General features: G+C 37.4%; 1 protein-coding gene across 12 annotated transcripts in view; it reads right to left on the minus strand.

Moving 5' to 3' along the window:
• Position 1: 1 nt before the first annotated feature.
• Positions 2-20,393, minus strand: part of fhod1 (formin homology 2 domain containing 1) — a 48,479-nt gene continuing 28,087 nt past the window's right edge. The window contains exons 10-28 of one of the 12 annotated variants that reach the window (XM_082161119.1): positions 19,895-20,084; positions 19,558-19,729; positions 17,195-17,299; positions 17,027-17,053; positions 15,546-15,638; positions 14,799-14,822; positions 13,986-14,030; positions 12,811-12,968; positions 11,630-11,722; positions 8,750-9,657; positions 8,110-8,265; positions 7,817-7,999; positions 6,674-6,793; positions 5,462-5,623; positions 4,985-5,175; positions 4,610-4,802; positions 3,466-3,634; positions 2,309-2,476; positions 2-1,499 (exon numbers count right to left, since the gene is read on the minus strand). In XM_082161119.1, the coding sequence (XP_082017245.1) occupies positions 1,420-1,499; positions 2,309-2,476; positions 3,466-3,634; positions 4,610-4,802; positions 4,985-5,175; positions 5,462-5,623; positions 6,674-6,793; positions 7,817-7,999; positions 8,110-8,265; positions 8,750-9,657; positions 11,630-11,722; positions 12,811-12,968; positions 13,986-14,030; positions 14,799-14,822; positions 15,546-15,638; positions 17,027-17,053; positions 17,195-17,299; positions 19,558-19,729; positions 19,895-20,084 (3,237 nt within the window). In that variant the 3' untranslated portion in view covers positions 2-1,419. The other 11 variants (XM_082161115.1, XM_082161122.1, XM_082161121.1 and 8 more) reach the window with 11 other exon arrangements.

Genomic DNA, 20,393 nt, shown 5'->3' on the forward strand with positions numbered 1-20,393 from the left:
GTCTAATAAAACATTTATTTTAATTTTAAACAGAGCACTGTCTTGGGTTTCAAGGCCAACATGTCTTTGTAAAACAATTCTGAATCAGAATACAATGTCTAACTTTAGAAGTACTGTACTTGCAATTTCTTTGCAAACAAACTTTATTTGTGCAGGTGTCGAGAGTAGTGACGGGGACACGCTAATAGTGATACATTCAGAGTGAAGAACACATGCACTCATGCAGACAGTTAATAAGGTCATACATAAAACAACAGAGTGACTCATAGTGACTCTAAATTCTTACAGCATTAACCCCTGTGCAAAAACAGCAATACCAAGAAAATCCTTAAAATATGTGCTTGTAACAGTAATAAAGGGCTAGATAAAATGTTTTGCTTTTTAACACAACATTTCTCTTTAACAAGAGAGAGTGGTCCATGCACATATTTTATAACACCATAACAATGGAATAACTAAAAGGGTGAAACTAACACGTCGAAAACTTAAAGTGTGAAATAATGGTTGAAAACATAATCTCCCACCTTTCTCTCGACTAGGAGCACATTAATAAATATCAGGACAGAAATGTGATACAGCAGAGAATACACGACTGTGTTGTAGAATCCACAAACCTATCAAGAAAGCGCTGTGATAAATAAAAGATAAACAAACATGTGACCTAGTTTATGTCCTCTCTAATCAAGATCTCCTTGGTAGTCAGGATATTCAGTTGAACACTATCCAGGTACACATGGTTCAGCCTTCCAGACACAAATTAAACCATGTCCAAGACTAAGGAGTTTTTAATGGCCAATCATTACTAACAGTGCAGTTTAATCCAGGATCCGGCTTCATTAATGGGCCCAGGAAACCAGTGTGTTTGAGTTACCCTATTGCACTGATCTCAGTTACTGGCTTCCACAATCCTAACCTTGAGCTGAGCCATCACAACAGATATGACAAAAGTATAAGAATTGTCTTTAAAAATGTAGTTTTAACTTAAAACCTTTCAAACCCTTAAATACATGTCTTTGACTGATAAATTGTTCTCCAATCTATGCAAAAGTCTCTATACAAAATAATATATGTCCATCTGCTAAAAATATTTCGCACTTTACATTTACATTTATTCTTCATCAGTAAACGTAGGCTGGTATTTAATACTATGCAAATAAAGTTTGTACCAATCAAATCATAATATGTCTAATGGATATCATGCACACATTTCAGGTATTTGTACAGTAACGCAGCCGTTTGTTTCAACTGGAAGCACATGATTCATCCACTGAATTGTTCAGATTGGCAGACAGAATTAGATGCAGGCATCCCACAAACTGTCTACAGTGAAGATCCCTTTGTTATCGCAGTTCTTCCCATCACGAATACAGCTCTCCTCATGGCCTTGCAAGAGTTTTCCACAGCCAAAAGCCTACAGCTTCAGACCTTCCCGTTAGGACTGCCGAGGCCAAGGGCCTGCACCACATCCACACTTAGCCCACTCTTTAGAGTCCTCCGCACTGCAACACACAATGCACATTACGTTATACTGGAAAATAAAACATGCAACTCAATGTCAGACAATCCATATAATGCCACTTGCACACATATGCAAATGATGATCTTGAACTGTGAAGGTGTGAACACGTTAGCGAATTTGCAAAAAATGGTCCACTGTCTATTGTCAATAATGTAGCAATGTATGAAGCACTGCTCACACAGAAGTCACTTTCAAACCAAGCAGCTTTCTTCTGGTCAACATAGCAAATTCACTTGAAACCGTTGTGAAGTTAGGCGTGCAAAAATCTTTCGCCCTTGCCTTGTAAAATGACCACATGGATTTTTACTCAAATTACTGGATTTTACACGTGAAAATTTGCTGAACAGCTATAAATGTGACTGCACATTAAGACATACTGTAAAGCACTTCAGAATAATATAAATAAACCTAAAAGGCTTTTCAGGTTTGGAGGTTTGTGTGCTTTCACTCTCTTTTTTTAAAAGCACAGTTGCAAGAATGTGCCCTACAAAAGGCTCTTTGTGGTGTACAAATTCTGAGATGTCTAGCAGTTCAATCCGGTACAAGCAGAAGTAAAGAGGTGGCACGATATGGATCTGACTGGGAGATTTAGGGGCTTTTGAAAGCCAAGCAATGGTAGAAGCCAGATTACATTGTGTTTTGGATACAGATAGTGTTGAATGCAAACAGTGACTAAATCCTTAATCTCATCCCCCAGGTTTAGGGCTAAAACAACCTTCAGAACTGGTTATGAAGTTCAGTGGTCAAAAAAACAAATAAAAAATGCGTTGACAGTTAAAATGTACTCACATGACTTTCTGTTAAGCCGCGAACGTTTCCGTGTTTTTGGACTAGACGCCCTCTCTGTGGGATTCTGGGTGACAGACTTAAACAGACGATCCATGATCTCATCTGTGGCATCATCCTGTGAGCTGGCGCTGTCCTCTTTGGCTACGGGCATGGGTGCGCTAACCCTGCCTAAACCTGTGTAGAAATAGTACAACAGATCAATCAAATCTTTGCTTAATTACAATAGAAACGGGTCCAAGATCCTTCAAGGGAAGCGTTAAAATGAGTGAGGCAGTGGTACTACTTGGCAAGCTGATGAAAATCAATCATTTGTAAAAAGTTAATAGATATTCAGGCAAATACAGTGTTGGGTGTGAAGTTGGAATCCTCATGTCTGTCTTGACGGTTAGCCCTCTACAATCACTTCAAAAATACATCATTATTTAGGCTCCTATTTAGTCCATAATAAATCTGTTAGTTGAGCTAACCCACTCCATGCAGCCTGTGCGATAGCTCTACCTTCATCATCATCATCATCCTGTGCTGATTGGCTCTCTACTGGTGAAGTAGGAGAGCAGTCAGAGTCACAAGGCCCCTCTGTGAGATCAAATGAGCCAACCTTAATGCTTTCATTAATTACAAAAGCTTTATCATACATTGAAAGCTGCACAAGTGCTTTATCTTTGCACACATCCATGCTCCAAACTCTATACCTTCATCACTCCACTGAAGGGTTGGTGAAATTGGAGGAGTGTCACCACCAGTGGTAAGAATCTCTATAAAGGACCCCCCCAAAAATTAATTAATTAATTAATTAATAATTATAACAACAAATTAATTAATTAAATCAAATTGTCCTTTAGTCTGGGCTGGACTTCACAAATCATTGCAGTGGTAATACAACATTTTAAAAAATTTGTTTTTATTACCATTTTAAACAAAAAAGAAAAGAAAATGTTAAGACACCGAGCATCATCTGTGTTGGGCAACTAAACTTATTGTGATTGAGTCCTCAGTTCTGCTTCTGGAGATCAGCTAATGAACGTTTCTAAAGCAGGTGTGTTAGAGGAGGGATGGAACTAAATTCCACAGGAAGGTTGGGCAACAGCAGGACTGTCACTGGTCTAAACAGCTAACTCTATCTTATTCCCTGGATATGCAGCGTTGTGTTCTCTTACTTCGTACAGCACGGCTCCTGCGCAGCATGCTGTTGTCGTTGTTGGTGATTAGCAGGTTTTTCATGTTCTCATGCTCCTCTTGGGCTGGCTCTGATTCTATTGTTGAAGAAACTGGGGATAGGCTGTCCTCCAGAGACAGCTGTGGAACTGCTCCAGAAAACTTCTCTGTCTGTGAAAAGATTCAGAGAGTATAATTAGTTACTGGTAATGGTTTGTCTCAATCTACTTGACAACTGAGGGGGATACAGTGGGGTTGTGGACAGGGCCATGAAATAGCCATGATCTGGGTTCAATAACAGTTAAGCTCTATTGATAACTTTTGTGGCATAATGTCGATAAGGGCCATCGTAAGATGGAGGACAACTGAGAAAATTGTCTATGGCCCTGTGTTGGAGATGAGCTGGCTAAATGCTTTATACTTAATACTGCTGAGTGTTTGGAGGTGAACCACCATCTGGGTCTTGGGAATTCTAGCAATGAAAAAATATAATTTTTTTTTCCATCCACTGAAAGGATGATTTTTTAACATTTATTTTTAATATCATATATTTTCATTTAATACTGCCATTTAAAAGCTATATAAGGTACTTATTTTGTCTTCTGGGAAACAAGTACGATTTACCCTGATCATTGTATTTAAAAAAAAGAAGAAGTTTTCAACCTCTCTGCTTTTAATGCATCGTGTTTCCTCTTTAAGCATTGGTGAATGTTTGCACCTTTTGTAATAGTTATGTACAGTCCCTCAACTGTCCTCAATATGAAAAGATGGATCTTGAAATCATAGTCACTACTGGAAAGGGTTCAACTGTGCAGAAGATGCTGGAAAACCAAAGAATGCGCAGGACGGGGAATATTTTTCTGAAGAACAATGGGGAATCTCAGGGGGAGTCACGAACAACTATCCCATAAAAACAAGACATGCAGAATAAGGAATACGTAAACATCCGATATATAAAATAGCTAAGTCAGGGCAGTACTAAATAAAATAAAATAAACAATATGCAATTTTTATGATCCTAAACTTTAAACTTTATACATGATTGAATAAGTCGTAGAACAGAGTCGTAGAACAAAATTAAAAGGATATCTGTAGGCAAAGTATGCTTTAAATGTATGATACTTCTCAAGAGCTTTCATTCCACACCTCTGTGATCATCTTGCCCCGGGTTTTGGTGCGCTCCCGGTGGACAGCACGTTTGCGTTTCTGGGTGAGGACTCTCTCTCGAGTGGTGCGGTACTCCAGGGCAAACTCACTGATGATCTTACAGAAATGAGTTACTTTAGTGTCCCGCACTGAGTATGAGGGCTGGCCCAAGTATAGCAGAAAGGAATGAAACCTGCAAAGTGGAGGAAGTAGAACTTAATATATTGTATGCTCAAGTTCATCCTAATTAAAAAGTGAGGCACAGTCATCATTCAAGCTCGTCAACTTACAGGGCGGCAGTCAAATGAATTTGGAATCTTTTTATTTAACATGTTAAAATGGATTACAGTGGGTTTTTGTGTGTGTGTGTGTTACCTGTTAATAATGCGTCTGTGCACTACTTTTAGGATGATGATCCTTTCAGTACAGTCTTTCAGGAATTCTGTCATTTTGTTTTTCAAGTTAGGTTTCGTTTCATGTTTGGCCACTACTTTCAGGTTGTCCCAGGAGGCTTTGCATTTTCTCTCCAACTGAATCAGGTTTTCAGACAACTGCTCAAACTCTATCTGTGGTAAAGGAAAGGAGGGAGTGATAAATGACGATAATGAATCCTAAAGGGTTATTTGGATAGTCACCATCAATGGGAGAAAAAGAATAGAAATGAAACTCATGTGCACTGAAATAAAACCTTTACAAGAAAAAACTACTATAAAAGCTTAAAAGGGGGATAGCATTGAATATTTCTGTACAAATTAATAATATAATGTACAATAATTTAATGAAGATGGAAAACAAACAGGACAAAGAAATCACATAAAAAAATGTATATAAAGAATTGTTTGAGGCACATACTTTAGCAGAGCGTGTAATAGCAGGGATCTCTGAGTAAAGGTCTGTCGTATCTGGGTAATTTTCCACCACAAAATTGCAAGTATGATGAAGCAGAGACTGCCTGTGTACTGTGTCCTTTACCTCAGTTACCTTCTCCAAATAACTGAGCTCAAAGCCCTTAGCCTGCAAGAGAGATGAGAAGTGCTAATTAAAGTCATGTGATGTTCAGTGAACTACTACATTGGCTTTGTTGGCAATTTGTGAGGAAAAGCATATTAAGATGGCTACTCATTAAATAGAGTGGCACAACTTAAAGTACATCATGTTCTGAACAGTTATTAACTACTAACTGTCCAGATTTGTTTTGAACATGGCAACCTACAGACATCAAGATAAAGAAGTGGTAGTGCTGTAAAGACCTCATTAAAACCGATGACATATTTTATGAATGATTCACGAAAGAAAAGTGTTCCCACATATTCAATTATGTGAGATGTTCAGAAAGCCTTTTATTCTTCTTTAGCCTTTTAAAAAGTATTTTCTTCTATACTGGGATGTATATCCAAGTGAAACAGCTCATTGAATGAGAAAAAAATGCAAGGCTGGACTTGATTTTGTCCATCGGGAATTGATTGGATCGCTGTGGTTTGCTATGATCTCATGTGAGTGAAAGGTTGTCCCGCTCTCACACCAGTAAACATCATCAAAAAACAAATGTTGCTGCAAATGGGAGGGGAAGTTATTTTGTATTAAAGATTATGAGGGTACATGAATAAAAAAAATAAAAAATAATAATGGTGTGTACCGATACATCATTTAAAATATATACTGCAATATTCCAAAAAAAAAAAAAAGATTTGTCCATTTTGATTTCATGGTACCTTTACAGGAGTCTGCATTGAGGAAAGAAGTTTCAAATTTGAGGGTAAACTATTCTGTAAAAACGAAAATATATTTTGACTGCCCTGGTTCTACGCATGGTAGTATAGCCTAAATACAATATACACATATGTTTGTAGAGTTCAAGAGGTCGACACATACTACACGTGTCATGCGGGGTCTTAATCATATCTTATCTCCCACAGGCAACAGCAAAGGATTAAGGCATCATCACAGGGCTGCTCTGACTAATCACATGTGACCATCAAGCTTCAGACCAGTGCACCTGCCCTTATTACAGGTGCTTTAAATGTAACTCTGCTCCTAGGACTGCGGAGGAGATGGAACACTTACATTGGAGCTATTGAGGAAGTTGCCAATGGCCAGTAGTGTTGCGAGGATATGCTTGAAGGTTTTGTTCTTGGCAAGTTGTTCCATACCCAGTTTGAGGTCAAAAAGAGGCTCTGCAATCTCCTGCAACATTCATGTGTGAGGGATAGAAAAAGAGACAGACTGAGAAAGAATGTTTGGAAATGGTAACGGACTACATTCATTACCAATCAGGTCAACATAACTGAATTTAAAAAGCCTAAATGACTAAATTCCATTAATGTTTCTTTCAACGACCAGTCAGAATTCAATACTGAAACAGGACTGTGAATAAGTCTGAAATTGGATAAAGAAAGTCAAAACAATAAATAGAATCTCAACATTGTCATCCCAGCAATATGACAAAAGACACGTGTTCTATAGATAGTTACATTTATTAATCATAATAATAGGTATAAACAATGCTTCAACTATAAAATGCTCACAAATATATACTACCTTTGAACGTTTGGGGTCAATACGATTTTTAAATGTTTTACTTTTATTACTACTAATACTTTTATTCAGCAAAAATGCATTAATTTGATTAAAAAAGTGATAGTTTTATAATGTCACAAAAGATTTCCATGTCAAATAAATGCTGTTCTTTTGAACTTTATATTCAACAAAGAATCCTGCAGATTTCCACAAAAATATTAAGCTGTTTTCAACATTGATAATAATAATAATAATAATGTTTGTGGAGCAAATCAGCATATTAGAATGATTTCTGAAGGATCATGTGACACTGAAGACTGGAGTAATGTTGCTGAAAATTCAGCTTTGCATCACAATGAATTACATTTTAAAATATATGAAAATAGAAAATGGTTCTTTTAAATTGTAATCATTTCACAACATTACTGTTTGTACTTATTTTTGTTCAAATAAATATAGTCTTGGTGAGTATGAGACTTTAAAAAAAAAAACTCAAAAGACTCAAGTTTTACCACATGATCACCAATGCATGGTGTGATATAACCTAGATTAATACTAGTCTAAGATACAGTAGTTACTGCTTAGCCGAATAATCATTTTATTATGTTTATTTTATTATGTTGTTATTTATTATGTCAATTTTTATTTTCATAATAAAAATTGAGTATAAAATTAGGAAAAAGTTCTGACCTTCTCCAGGGTCTCATAGTTCAGTTTAAAGGCCCAAAGCTGTAATCTGGCTGAAAGGCCACTGATGGAGGACAGAGTGAGCAGGAACTGCTCTGCTGTACCCAGCGGTACGTCAGGGTTGGCCAGCTGTGCCTCCTGAATCTTCTGTTTCTCTTCATCTGTCGGAGTCATGGTCAGGATTTTCTACAGGCAGAGGGAAGTATATAAAAAATATTTATTCTCAATATAGAAAAAAATGATTGCTAAATGCGTGAGCTACTACTGCCCCCTGTTGGATACTAGTGCTACATTACCTCAATGCCCTCTTTACTGATGGCGAACTCATCAAAGGTGAGGATGGCACTCTTGATGACATGTACAGCAGGCAAAACAGTCATGCCGATGTTGATGGCATTGCTTCTCTTAGGATCAAGCACTGAAATTGCTGTTTTCTTGGCCTCAGCACATTTCTGTATGAAAAGGAGAAATAAATGCAATTTACAGAAACAAACCTAAATCATTTATAGCATGCACTCACACTTACTGTATAAAAAAAACTAAAGCTGTAGCTTTAACTTTAACTCATCTATACATTCAATGGCAACCATTGATCTATGGGTAATACAACAGCTTTAATAATTAATTTAAAAGAGTTTAAATAGTTTTTAATACATTAAGAAATTGCTATTTTTGTGTAAAACCGAAATGTTTTTTTCATAAACAGGTTTGCCAGTTTGGGTTGTTTGGCATAATTTTTGTTTTTCATGTTACATATGCTCTATTTGTATTTCTTGATCTGTATGTGTAAGATCCATAAGACTGCATACAGTACCTTTGCTGTATAAGATTACAATCTGTGTACAAATTTATAATAAAAAAAAGAGGAAATAAATGAATAAAATAAATGAATAAAACACTGATCACTAAAAAATAAAACAGGTTCGCCCATCGCACCTTTGCTACTGGAAGTTCCTTGCCCTTGGACTCAAACAGGTGCTCCAGCTTAGCTGTATCAACTGCAACTTTATCAAGCGAAGCCCACACTGTGCCCCGCCCAAACTTGCACTTCCTGGGGCTGTCAGGCTGCTTAAGCTCCTTCCAAAACAGCTTGACCGTTTTCCGTTTCTTTAGAAAAGCCGGATCAATCCCCTGAGACGGGGATGGAGGAAGGAGTCCTGGAGGAGGAGGGGGCACACTCAAACCTCCAGGAGGAGGAGGAGGAGGAGGGGGGGGTGGGGGTGGAGCCAGAGAAGCACATCCGGGAGGAGGAGGTGGAGGAGGTGGTGGTGGTGGGGGGGCAGAACCCTGTCCTGGCACTGGAGGAGGGGGTGGCAGTACTCCATTAGGCAAAGCGGTGTCAAAAGTGTCTATATCCAGCACATCGATATCCTCCTCCTCCATCAGATCAGAGAAGTCAAGATCTTTAATCCGCAGAGGTCTGGAACTGGGCTGCAGCTTCTCCCAGGCATCCTGATTACCCCTGGACAATGGTGTCATCATCGTCTTCTCCAAACTCTGTGAATGAGTCTCTGCTTCGATACTGTACTGTGGACGCAGCTTCTTGAGCATTTGTTCCTCTGCCAGCCTGGCGCGAGCGGCCTGAGCAGTACCTCCGAGGCTCTCCAGCTCTGCCTGTCTGGACGTGTCCTCTGTGGGCTGAGAAGAGCACGACTGCAGTCTGGAGAGCCGTCCGGCCATACTGGTGATCCCATGATCCTCTAGTGCACTTTCTAGACTTGGACCTTTTAGATCTCCAGAGGAGATGTTGTTTTTGGAGTAGAGCATGTCCAACATGAACTTCCTGTCATTAGAGAGGGTGCTGTGCTGTTCCGCTGTACTGCCCTGACGCTGCAAACCACCCTCTAGAGGAACGTGAACAAATCATTCAGTGCTGAAGGGAAAATATTAGCGATGCACAATATATCAGTACCATATAGCTTACTGGACAATATATATATATAAAAAAATTATGATTATTATATATCCGCATCGGTTGAGATATATAAAGGTATATATATAAAGGGTGCTCAGATTGATCGGGAGCAGATCGTTATCGGCCGATAATAGCTTTATATACAGACCCTTTCCAAAAAATTCGAATATCATGGAAAAGTTTATTTATTTCCATAATTCCATTCAAAACGTTAAACTTCCATAGATTATAGATTCAGGGCCCACAACTTAAACGATTTCAAGTATTTAGTTGTTTATTTGTACATAATTTGGGCTTCCAGCTCATAAAGCCCACGAAAACAGGATTTCAAAAAATTCGAATATTACATGATATCACACAGTAATTACACAGTAATACCATGGTCATTGAACCAGGTTTTGGTTCTTTTGGCAGTGTGGGCAGGTGCAAATCCTGCTGGAAAATGAAGGAAGCATGAAGTGCTCTGAAAATGTCTCGGTAGACGGCTGCGTTGAGTGGACAGCACAGTGGTCCAACACCAGCCGATGGCATGGCTCCCCAAACCAACACAGACTGTGGAAACTTCACACTGGACTTCAAGCATCTTGGATTGTGTGCCTCTCCATTCTTCCTCCAGACTCTGGGACCTTGGTTTTCAAATGAGATGCAAAATTTGCTCTCATCAGAAAAGAGGACTTTGGTCCACTGTGCTTTATTAAATCCAGAGTCAACGCAGCCGTCTACCAGGACATTTTCAGAGCACTTCATGCTTCCTTCATTTTCCAGCAGGATTTGCACCTGCCCACACTGCCAAAAGAACCAAAACCTGGTTCAATGACCATGTTATTACTGTGTAATTACTGTGTGATTTCATGTAATATTCAAATTTTTTGAAATCCTGTTTTCGTGGGTTTTATGAGCTGGAAGCCCAAATTATGTACAAATAAACAACTAAATACTTGAAATCGTTTAAGTTGTGGGCCCTGAATCTATAATCTATGGAAGTTTAATGTTTTGAATGGAATTATGGAAATAAATAAACTTTTCCATGATATTCTAATTTTTTGATATTCTAATCAGATAACTCGCATAGAAAATTGTCTCGCAAGTTTTGCCAACTAAATGCATCGTTTTGGGGGGAAAAAAAGATTGGGAATGTTTCCTGATAATATATATCTAAAAAAAAAAACTTCACATTAGAATTTAGGATTTATAATCAAGCAGTAATCTTCATTCCAGATCCATATACAGGATGAAGTATAATAGCAGCATGCTAAAGAGACATCCTACCTTCAAAATGCCCAGTGCAAGCACAGATCATGTTGTTCCCACACGCTACCATCCTCTGCTTCAGTAACCCAGTGCACACTAAAAGCAGTTACTCTTCTCAGATCTAACAGCACTGTAACCATCAGAGCTAACTGCCTAAAACCTCAGTAAGAAATACGGAAACTGGTCAGGGGAGATTCCCATCTCGAAATCTAAATAGTTTATATCTGCCCTCTGCTTCAGCTAATTTACTCTCCCTGGACGAAAGGCCCGTTAGTGGCTGTCTCATTTGGATCACGGCCACTAGAGGAAGAGATGGAATCGCTCTCAAATATTTCCACTTTAGAGATTTTTGTTTGAAATGAAGCTCTTGACTTCCCAAAGAAGCCCTCACACAGAAGTAATAGCCTGACTATTGCTCTGTGTGTGAGAATTTTATTGAGCAGGAAGCCAGTTAATGAAATCTACGGGTCAATAAATGTCAAGTGGAGGAAAAAAAGTTACATTAATTGTACACAATGTGTCTCAAAAAGCTATGTCTGTTGTAGTTCGTTGCTTGAAAATACAACTGAGCTCATGCTTAAGAGTGACTCCTGGGATGTTGATGATTAACTGCATGTTCATGAATCTGAATAAATGAATAAATCTCTTGCCTGCTTCATTGTGGGCTGTCGTTGTGTCCTCTTGCTGCTCCAGGGTGTGCCTGGTCAAGTTTACCCCCTGAGACTCCTGACCACTAATAGATCCTGCAAGACACACACACACATATTGAAAAAACAACAAAAACAATCTCACAAAGAAACCAAACCTGTATGACTTTCTTTCGTCTTAGGAACACAAAAGAATTTCGATAGAAATTTTGATAAGATTTTGAGAAATGTGTCTCAAATAATGGATTGTTTTTGTCCATATAATGGAAGCCAATGACCACCAAAACATTCTTCAGAACAAATTTTGTGTTCCACGGAAGAAAGGAAGTCATACATGTTTGAAACAACATGAGGGTGAGTACATGATGACAATCCCTTTAAATCTCTCACAAGATATTTGCCTGCATACAACAATTTATTAAAATATAATTTTTTTGTTTTACTGTTGATGAAAGACAAATGCAGCAGTGATGTGGACTAGTGGTTACATACGTGTAGTCCAACTATAATTTCTGCTTCCATAACAAACAAAAAAATCACCTCACACTAAATTAGAAACTGTCAACCCTTCAAGACCTATGATTCCAGAGGAAGAACACACACACACAAAAAATCTCAACCATACAGCATCAATCAAGTTGAGCAACTTCCTATCTATGCTTGACAAACCAGATGACAAAAGCAGTTATTAAAAGTGTGCAGTTTCAATAAGCAGTCAAACCATCACAGTTGGAATGCTGCTAAAAGGGTATGCATCTCAGCAGGACACATTACATAATCATGGCAAACTTGCTCTAGACCAATCAGAGCACATTCCAGACTTGGCAATTAACAGTATGTGCAAAAACCTCGAGGAGATGACATACAAAGTGTAGACAAGCTCAAGAAACAGTTCACACAAGCAAACAGACTAATAAATGACCACAAATAGTCTCACACACACTCATATGCATTCTGCTTTAGTAAAACTTCATTTATCAGGGGGAAAGCAGAGAGATTAAAACGTTGAATAATGACTGGAAACTTGACGATTTAAAGAAAGACAAGCCGAGGAAGAGAAGGAGTGTAACAACAGGACAAAAAGAGAAGTGGAGGGATAGAACGCAGCAGGTTCAAAAGAAAGAAATCAGGATACATATTTGAAAAGGAGAACATTATAATATGACAATGTAAGGAATCAGCACCTGTGGTGTCTGAGCTGGAGACCGGCTGCTCGGCTTCAGAAGACGTCTCTGCTTCTGTAGACTCCACTCTCTCCCTTAGAGAAGGTTTCTCATGTACACCAAATGCCTTCTTTTTCTTCTCCCACTGGGACACAGCCAGAGAACGCAAGAACGTGTCTCTATAAAGCCATCGGAGAAGAAGCACTCATTTACTGAGCTGTAAATTGAGGGTTGGGTGCAATAAATGTTCTGATTCTGAGAATAAGTTGTATAGTAGACCTGCTCTGAAATGAGAGGTTGCAGAATACAGTGAAATGGTAAACTAGTTCAAATTATAAAGGCATACACTAAATTTAATCCTTATGGACCCTTTTGGTTTGCCACACTTTTCTTCCTTTTAGTACAATAAACAACAAACAAATGTATTAACAAAGATTATTTCGAAGGTTAATACACACTTTCCTGATAATGTGCAGTTATATTTCAGAGAGACAATAGATCAGACATATTAAATTACACAAAAACAAAAGACACTGAAAGGCAATGTTGCATAATAAATACATACATTTTACAAATCTATTGCATCCCACCACAGAAATACTGCCCAGTGTCTGACAAAGACCACCACCACTAAAGCCGCTTGTCCCTTACAACCCCAAAACCACAAGCCACCACTATATTTCCCTGTAGATACTGTAGAAAACACTGCATGATTCGTTCTTGTTTCAATTACCACAAAGCTGATCAGGTTTGATTAACTTAGAGTCAAGCATTAACTCTCCCCACAGTGATCCATCAGAAGAGTTGTGGTAAAAGATCAGTTACACCGAGGCTTGTGTAAAAGAATGAAACGCTTCACATGAATGACATACTCATCATGAAATCTTTTGAAATCTTTTTTGTTTGTCTTAAAACTTGCTGACAAAGGCAGCAAATTATACAAGAATATAATTTATAAACCCAATTCCACCTCATTGAAACTTGTTCATTTAAGTTTGTCACCATAATAGAATAATTAATATTACAAGAATGACACTATATGAAATGAAAAATTTATTAAAAAAGCTAAATTAAAGGTTAACATTCACAAACCCACACAGCCTCAGTTTCTGAGCATAGCAGCTGAATTAGTCCCCAAACACCTGGCCGCATGCTGATATATGCAGAAAGAGAGCCTGTAAACGCAGTATACTTACTCTAAATTCCTCAGAACCGGCAAGTCTCTATTCACACTCTCTGGACTGAAGAGAAACACTTCAGTTTACACACAATGTCCATATCAATTCCTGTTAGCTTCACTGCACAAGTCTCATTCAATATTTAGAAAATGCTTTAAGAAGAAACTGCACATTCCACCACATCTGCTTTAGGAATTTAAGTGTTTTTCCTTTAAGAAAATATATATATATATATTTTTTTACCCTTTGCAAACTTTTAACTACTTTTTAATCATTTGAGCTTTTAAAGCTTTGAAAAGAAAAAATATTTTTCTGGCAATTTTAACAATAGCACATTTTTCCATGAATATGGAGATATGATTGCAGCCCACAAAAACAAGAGATAGTCATCTTTGAGTAACAACTTTAGATGAAAGAAGAACTTTACTTTTCCCATGATAAGACAGAGAATAAAGAATGACGATGAGGGGGGGAGAGAGTCAGACAGGAAAGAATTATTGTCCATTCACAACTATGAAAAGTTTTTTTTATTTTTTTATTCTGCACCAATGTTCTGTCTGAAATATAAAAAATAATAAACATCTGAAGAGAATAAAAAACGTAAAACTTAAAATAATTTTATTAAAACTTTTTTGGGGGGGGGATTAGTCTTATCACGTTAGCGGATTTAACGAATCGATACAATTTATTCTAAAATTTCCAGCCAGTAGTTGTTTCCTCCAACCCTCCCTCCTTATGACTTTGTCTCCCCAAAATGACTAAGCATCACAATGATTTAAAGTGCTAGCACCTCCAAAAGCCACATTCTTTGGCCACACTGCAGCTACTCACCAAAAACTGTCTGCCTGGTGCTGTCTGTAAAAGGAGAGAGAGAAGCAAAGCACAGGAATGTTGGGCGCCACAGAAGTAGAGAGAGAGATTAGGAGATGTGCCAAATATTATGAGGGAAAAGAGAAGAGGAGGGAAAAGAGAAGAGGAGGGAGAGAGAGAGAGAGAGAGAGAGAGAGAGAGAGAGAGAGAGAGAGAGAGAGAGAGAGAGAGAGAGAGAGAGAGAGAGAGAGAAATACACGCAAAGAGAGACAGAGAGAAAACAATCAAGTAATTGGCAAAAACAGAAAGAAAAGTAGAACAAAAACAGGCAAAGAATATACTGAAGAAAGCAAATCTGTTCTGAAAAAGTAAAAATACAAGCAAAGAATATTTGAGTAAAAGAAAGATCAAAGCAAGAAATGCACCTGATCTTATTCAAGAGGACTAATCCTCAGTTTAGACGTTTTTACAAGTTAACAGCATTTAACTAAAAGGCTGAAGACTAAAACACCAATTTCAAAAAAAATTGAGACATCAAAAAGTGAAAACCTACCTATAACTGCAGTTAATTGCAGCAGGTTCCTCATATGAAATGTTTATCACAGCTCACATTGTTCACTATCCTTCCTTCAACTCATTCAAGACCTTCAAGTTGTTCCCAAAATATTCCCACGCCCTGCCTCCTCTAATACCTACAGCTCCTATCACATCTCTTTCCTCTTCCTTTCCCCCTCATTCCTCCTATAAGAGCATCAGTTGTTTACTTACTTGAAGACTCTCTTTCCCTCTGTCCGGCTGGGTTGCTCCGCGGCTGACTGGGCAGGGATCTCCTGAGGAGAGTCCGTTTCTGTGAAAGACGGTCTGCGGAGAGACAGTCAGTCAGAGCAAGCTCAAGGCTATAGCACTGTACGGGCAGTTTCATGTGAATCAGGTCCACACATACACAAACACAAAAAGAATGTGCATGCCAGAAAACGTCTCTCTCTCTCCATTCACTCCTAAATACACATTTGAAGGGACATTGTTTTATTCTATAAAACAAATAATCTTATTTTGCATTTATCTGATAAAAAAATACATTGTATAAAAACAGTAACATTGTGAAATATTATCATCATTTCAGATAACTTCTATTTTAATATATTTTAATAAAAAAAATTATTCCTGTGATGCAAAGCTGAATTTCAGCATCATTACTCCAGTCTTCAGGGTCACATGATCCTTCAGAAATCATTCTAATATACTGATATGACGCTCAAAAACATGTCTTAATATTATCGAAAACGGCATAATAATTTTCGGTAAAGCGTGCTAATTTGTTTTACAGGATTCTCTGATGAATAGAAAGTTCAGAAGAGCAGCATTTATTTGACTTTTTGAACAATGTAAAAGTCTGTATGGCCCCTTTTGATCAATTAAATGCATACTTGCTGAAGAAATATTAATTTCCTTCCAAAAAACAACAACTTTTGAATGGTAGAGTATGGTAACAGTATACTTATAAATTAACATTAACCTAGTAAAAAAAATATTTCTTTTTAGTAGATGACATCAATGAATAAACTAAGTAACAACAACCTTGCTGTACTGTAAAATAAAAAAATTAAAAAAAATTACATACATACATATATATATATATATATATAAAAAAAAAAAAAAATTATTCATTCACTCTAATTCTTCATCTATAACTATTATTATTATTTAAGTTGACAAATGCTTTTAATTCATATAATTATATATTATATCAGTATAACTTCATTAACTGATAAATGACGATCAGCACTGGGCAGCTGTAACACCAGTATGCTAATCTAACATGTGATGTTTCTTCAGATGGATCACATTGAACCCTGTTGCTTCATTAGAGTAAGCACTTTTATTTATCATTTCGCAGACGAGCTGACAACATTGCTGCAGTGAGCAGAAAACTGTGAGAGGCTTCTTCTGCGGTTCTGCTCAAGAGAGCAGCTTTCAGGACTTCTTTAGTGTGCTACAATAATCCACTTCTGCCACTGCCAAAAACCTCCCCGTCTCCCAGAGTACTATTATGTAATATTCATACTCCGTTTCTGTATTTTTGTTATATGTAGCGACTTGATCACCTTTTATGTTTGTGATGTACCTTGTCTAATGTCAGATATTAATGCTAGTGAGACAAAAACTGTCAAAAAAACAAAACAAAACAAGTGTAAAATGTAATTGTTAGTTAAGAAAAGTTAAAAATGAAATGAATTTGTTGAAGTTACCTTGGCCCGCTGACCGAACACCTGGATCTATAATCAAAAGTCCAGATTATTTCATGTATAACATGAACTCTAAACTGGCATCAGATCAGTAGCCAGGACAAGCTCAACAAACACCAAATAATTAGTCAAAGGCTCAAAAGCAGATGAGATGTAAAATGTGATACAGACCTGTTGGAGATGCTTGAGGTTTCCTCAGTTATTGACCTCTCCTTTTTTAACCTCCGTCTAGAAATCCCCATGTGAGCTATGTACTGACTCATAAAAGAGCGCCCCCTAGTGAATGACCAAGGATTTGTGGGAGGGAAGAAAAAGAAATAGAGAGAAAGAGGTGGAACAGTGATGGTGGTTACATGGACAAACAGAGGGTTAATATGTTGACAGGACCAAAACATCAGCAAGAATCAGAAAAACAGTCCCAGTCACCACCCAGAGTCATAGAGAAATAACGCAGCACTGAATTAGAAGAGGAGGAAAACGGCATATGAATAGAAATGGTTAAAATTAAGGATACCAAAAGTGATCGGTCACCAGTGTTAAACAAACATTTCAAACACTTACTCTAAAGGATTATTTATGACACATGGATGTTTCAGAAATAATGCAAACTTTATGTATTGTATATAAATATTTATACATTACGCAATTTAGTTATCTATCACTATGCATATAAAAATATGCATACGTCATTAAAATCATCTAAGAAACTAAAATTTAAATTGCGGTGTTATTGGATTTAATAACTGTGCTTGTGACTGGCCATGTTCCTTAGTGACAACACATCAAACTGGCAAAACATTTAGAGGAAAACAAGCTCAGATCAAGAGAGCCGATAGGCAGTCAACAATTGTGCCCAGTTCAGGACCTTAAAAACCAAACACATCCTGTCCAACCTTACAAAACATTCCTGTAGCCCTACGCAGAGAAGAAAGCTTCCCAAATAAAACATTCACTTTCCACATATATGTGCAAGGAAGGACTGTTGACTTAATGTGCTATTTCAAGTGTTGCATTTGGCTAAAGTGAAATGTCTTATTGTGACTTGGGTAAACTGGAAGAAAAAAAAGCAGCCAACCAAAACTTCTCACATACCCCATCTATAAAACCCTGCATGGAACACCTGACAATATGAAAATGTTAAATTAAATGTTCTAATTAAATGTTAAAAGTTCTCAAGCAAAAGTAATGCCATTCACTCATGTATGATGCAGGTCTGTGTTACCAATCAAATGGAAATATATATATATATTTTTTTTTTTTCTCCAATAAGTCTAGATAAGCAAAATAGTATGTTTTCTATGCACAAATATTTGTGTTTATATAAATGGCTTATAAAGAATGAGAATGGTGGATTGTTTGAGTGGCAGTACTTAATTTGTGCTGCATCTTGGGTGCACATGGTTATTAAATAAGACTCATAGAACATAGAAAATAAAATGAGCATCTACTTATGAATCCAGGTAATTAGGTCATCTGTATAAGGGCTTACTTTACCAGCACAGTCTGGAGAATTAATATTTGATTTACCACTAATGTTCCATGTACTGCATCAACCCCTGACAAATCTATGTTTAAAATATTTTTAGACTCTGATAATGCCTGTGCAGTGAAGCTGCAAACAGTAGATGAAGTAGGCAGGTATTACTCATGAAGTATTCCAACATGTGTGACAACCATTACATAAAAAAAAACAAAAAACTGTGTAAGTATTACCATTAGAGTGTGATTAATAGCTTTATGTCTGCATAAAGAAAAGAGCAGAAGAGTGCAGGAATGTGTGTTTATCTCGATCACACAGCCTTCCACACAGGACAAACACAAACACGCATACAGCCAAAGAATAAACAAATATGGAAGGAATGTTTGGTTTGGTCAGTAAAATTCCCTACTGTCAGTCAAATAACAAGGCATGTGAGTGTCTGTTTCCTGTTGGTCAGGTTTTACTAAAAATAAAACAGAAAATATAAAAATAGCCAATTCAAAATATTAATAAACTATGATATACTAAGTATATAATACTAAAATAACACTGCTGTGGGTATGTGTGGAAATTATTTTTTGTCAAATATACAAAATAGTAAAGCTGTTACTGATTGATTTACTAGTCGATACACAAGCTACTTTCTTCCTGCAGTATGAACATGAATTTAATCAATTTGATGAACCCATGAAACCATGAACATTTTTTTGAATTATTGGCATTATAGGGTGAGAACATGGGAGACACACCTTTGCTTTCATTGGACAATCCTTCTCGGACTGGATTCACATCTGAGACACTAGTGTAACTAAAAATCAAACCTAATTATCATCCCTCATTAAACCTTTTCTTTCCTAAAGTGCCAGAGGTGGAAAAAAAGGCCTGCTTAGCTTATACTACCACAAAGTGGACAAACATTATAATGCATTTGGGGCATATTTGCTGTTGTTTTTCTCTTTTGGTTACTGAAAAGGCGTTGTATAATAAAACATATTATAATTTGTTTATGAATGTGTAATAATGCATAAACGGACATCACACTGTTAATACTCACAAGTTATTTTCCTGCTCAGAGGTGGCAACAGTCTCGGCTCCGTTAGTCACCTGAGCGAGGGGTGGAGTTGGGGAGCCAGATGTTGTAGAAGAGGGGCTGGTCAACACAGGACTGCCAGGAACAGAAGAAGAAGAGGAATCTGACTGCTGAGGGGAGGCTGTGCGCATCACCTCTGAAACACAGATAATGCAAGTGAAGTGTTAATGCTCTAATCTGTTAACATAGGATCCGAAACAGTGATGTACAGACACTGGATGTGTGAAACAAGCCAAACACCTTCAGTGGACAGCAGAAGGTACAAGAACGGGGACAGAGAGAGAGACTGAACTGAAGATACCTAGTGTAGGGCTATTAGAAGAAACGGATACGGTTGGGGAAGCGGGTCGAAAGGAATTATCTGGAAGACTGTGCGAAGATGACCGCCGGCTCCTCCTGCCCTCCTGCTCGCTGGGGGTCAGTTTCCTTCTGTCTCTACGGATGTTAGATGCTGCATCATCCATCTCGTCATCTTCATTCCTGAGGGCATTCTACAAAATATACAAAACACAGAAAACATTCAGTATTTTCTCGATCGGAAGTTTGGGTGGGATTTTTTTATGTTTTTGAAAGAAGTCTCTTATGCTCACCAAGACAGCACTGATGATCAAAAATGATCAAAATACAGTGATAACAGAAATATTGTGCAATAGAATTACAATTTAAAATAACTGGTTTTTATTTTAATAACTTTTAAAATGTTATTTATTCCTGTGATGCCAAAGCTGAATTTACAGCATCATTATGATTTCAGTCTTCAGTGTCACATGATCCTTCAGAAATCATTCTAATATGATGAT

The sequence above is a fragment of the Leuciscus leuciscus genome, assembly GCF_965113295.1.
Source record: "Leuciscus leuciscus genome assembly, chromosome: 2".
Lineage (NCBI taxonomy): Eukaryota > Metazoa > Chordata > Actinopteri > Cypriniformes > Leuciscidae > Leuciscus > Leuciscus leuciscus.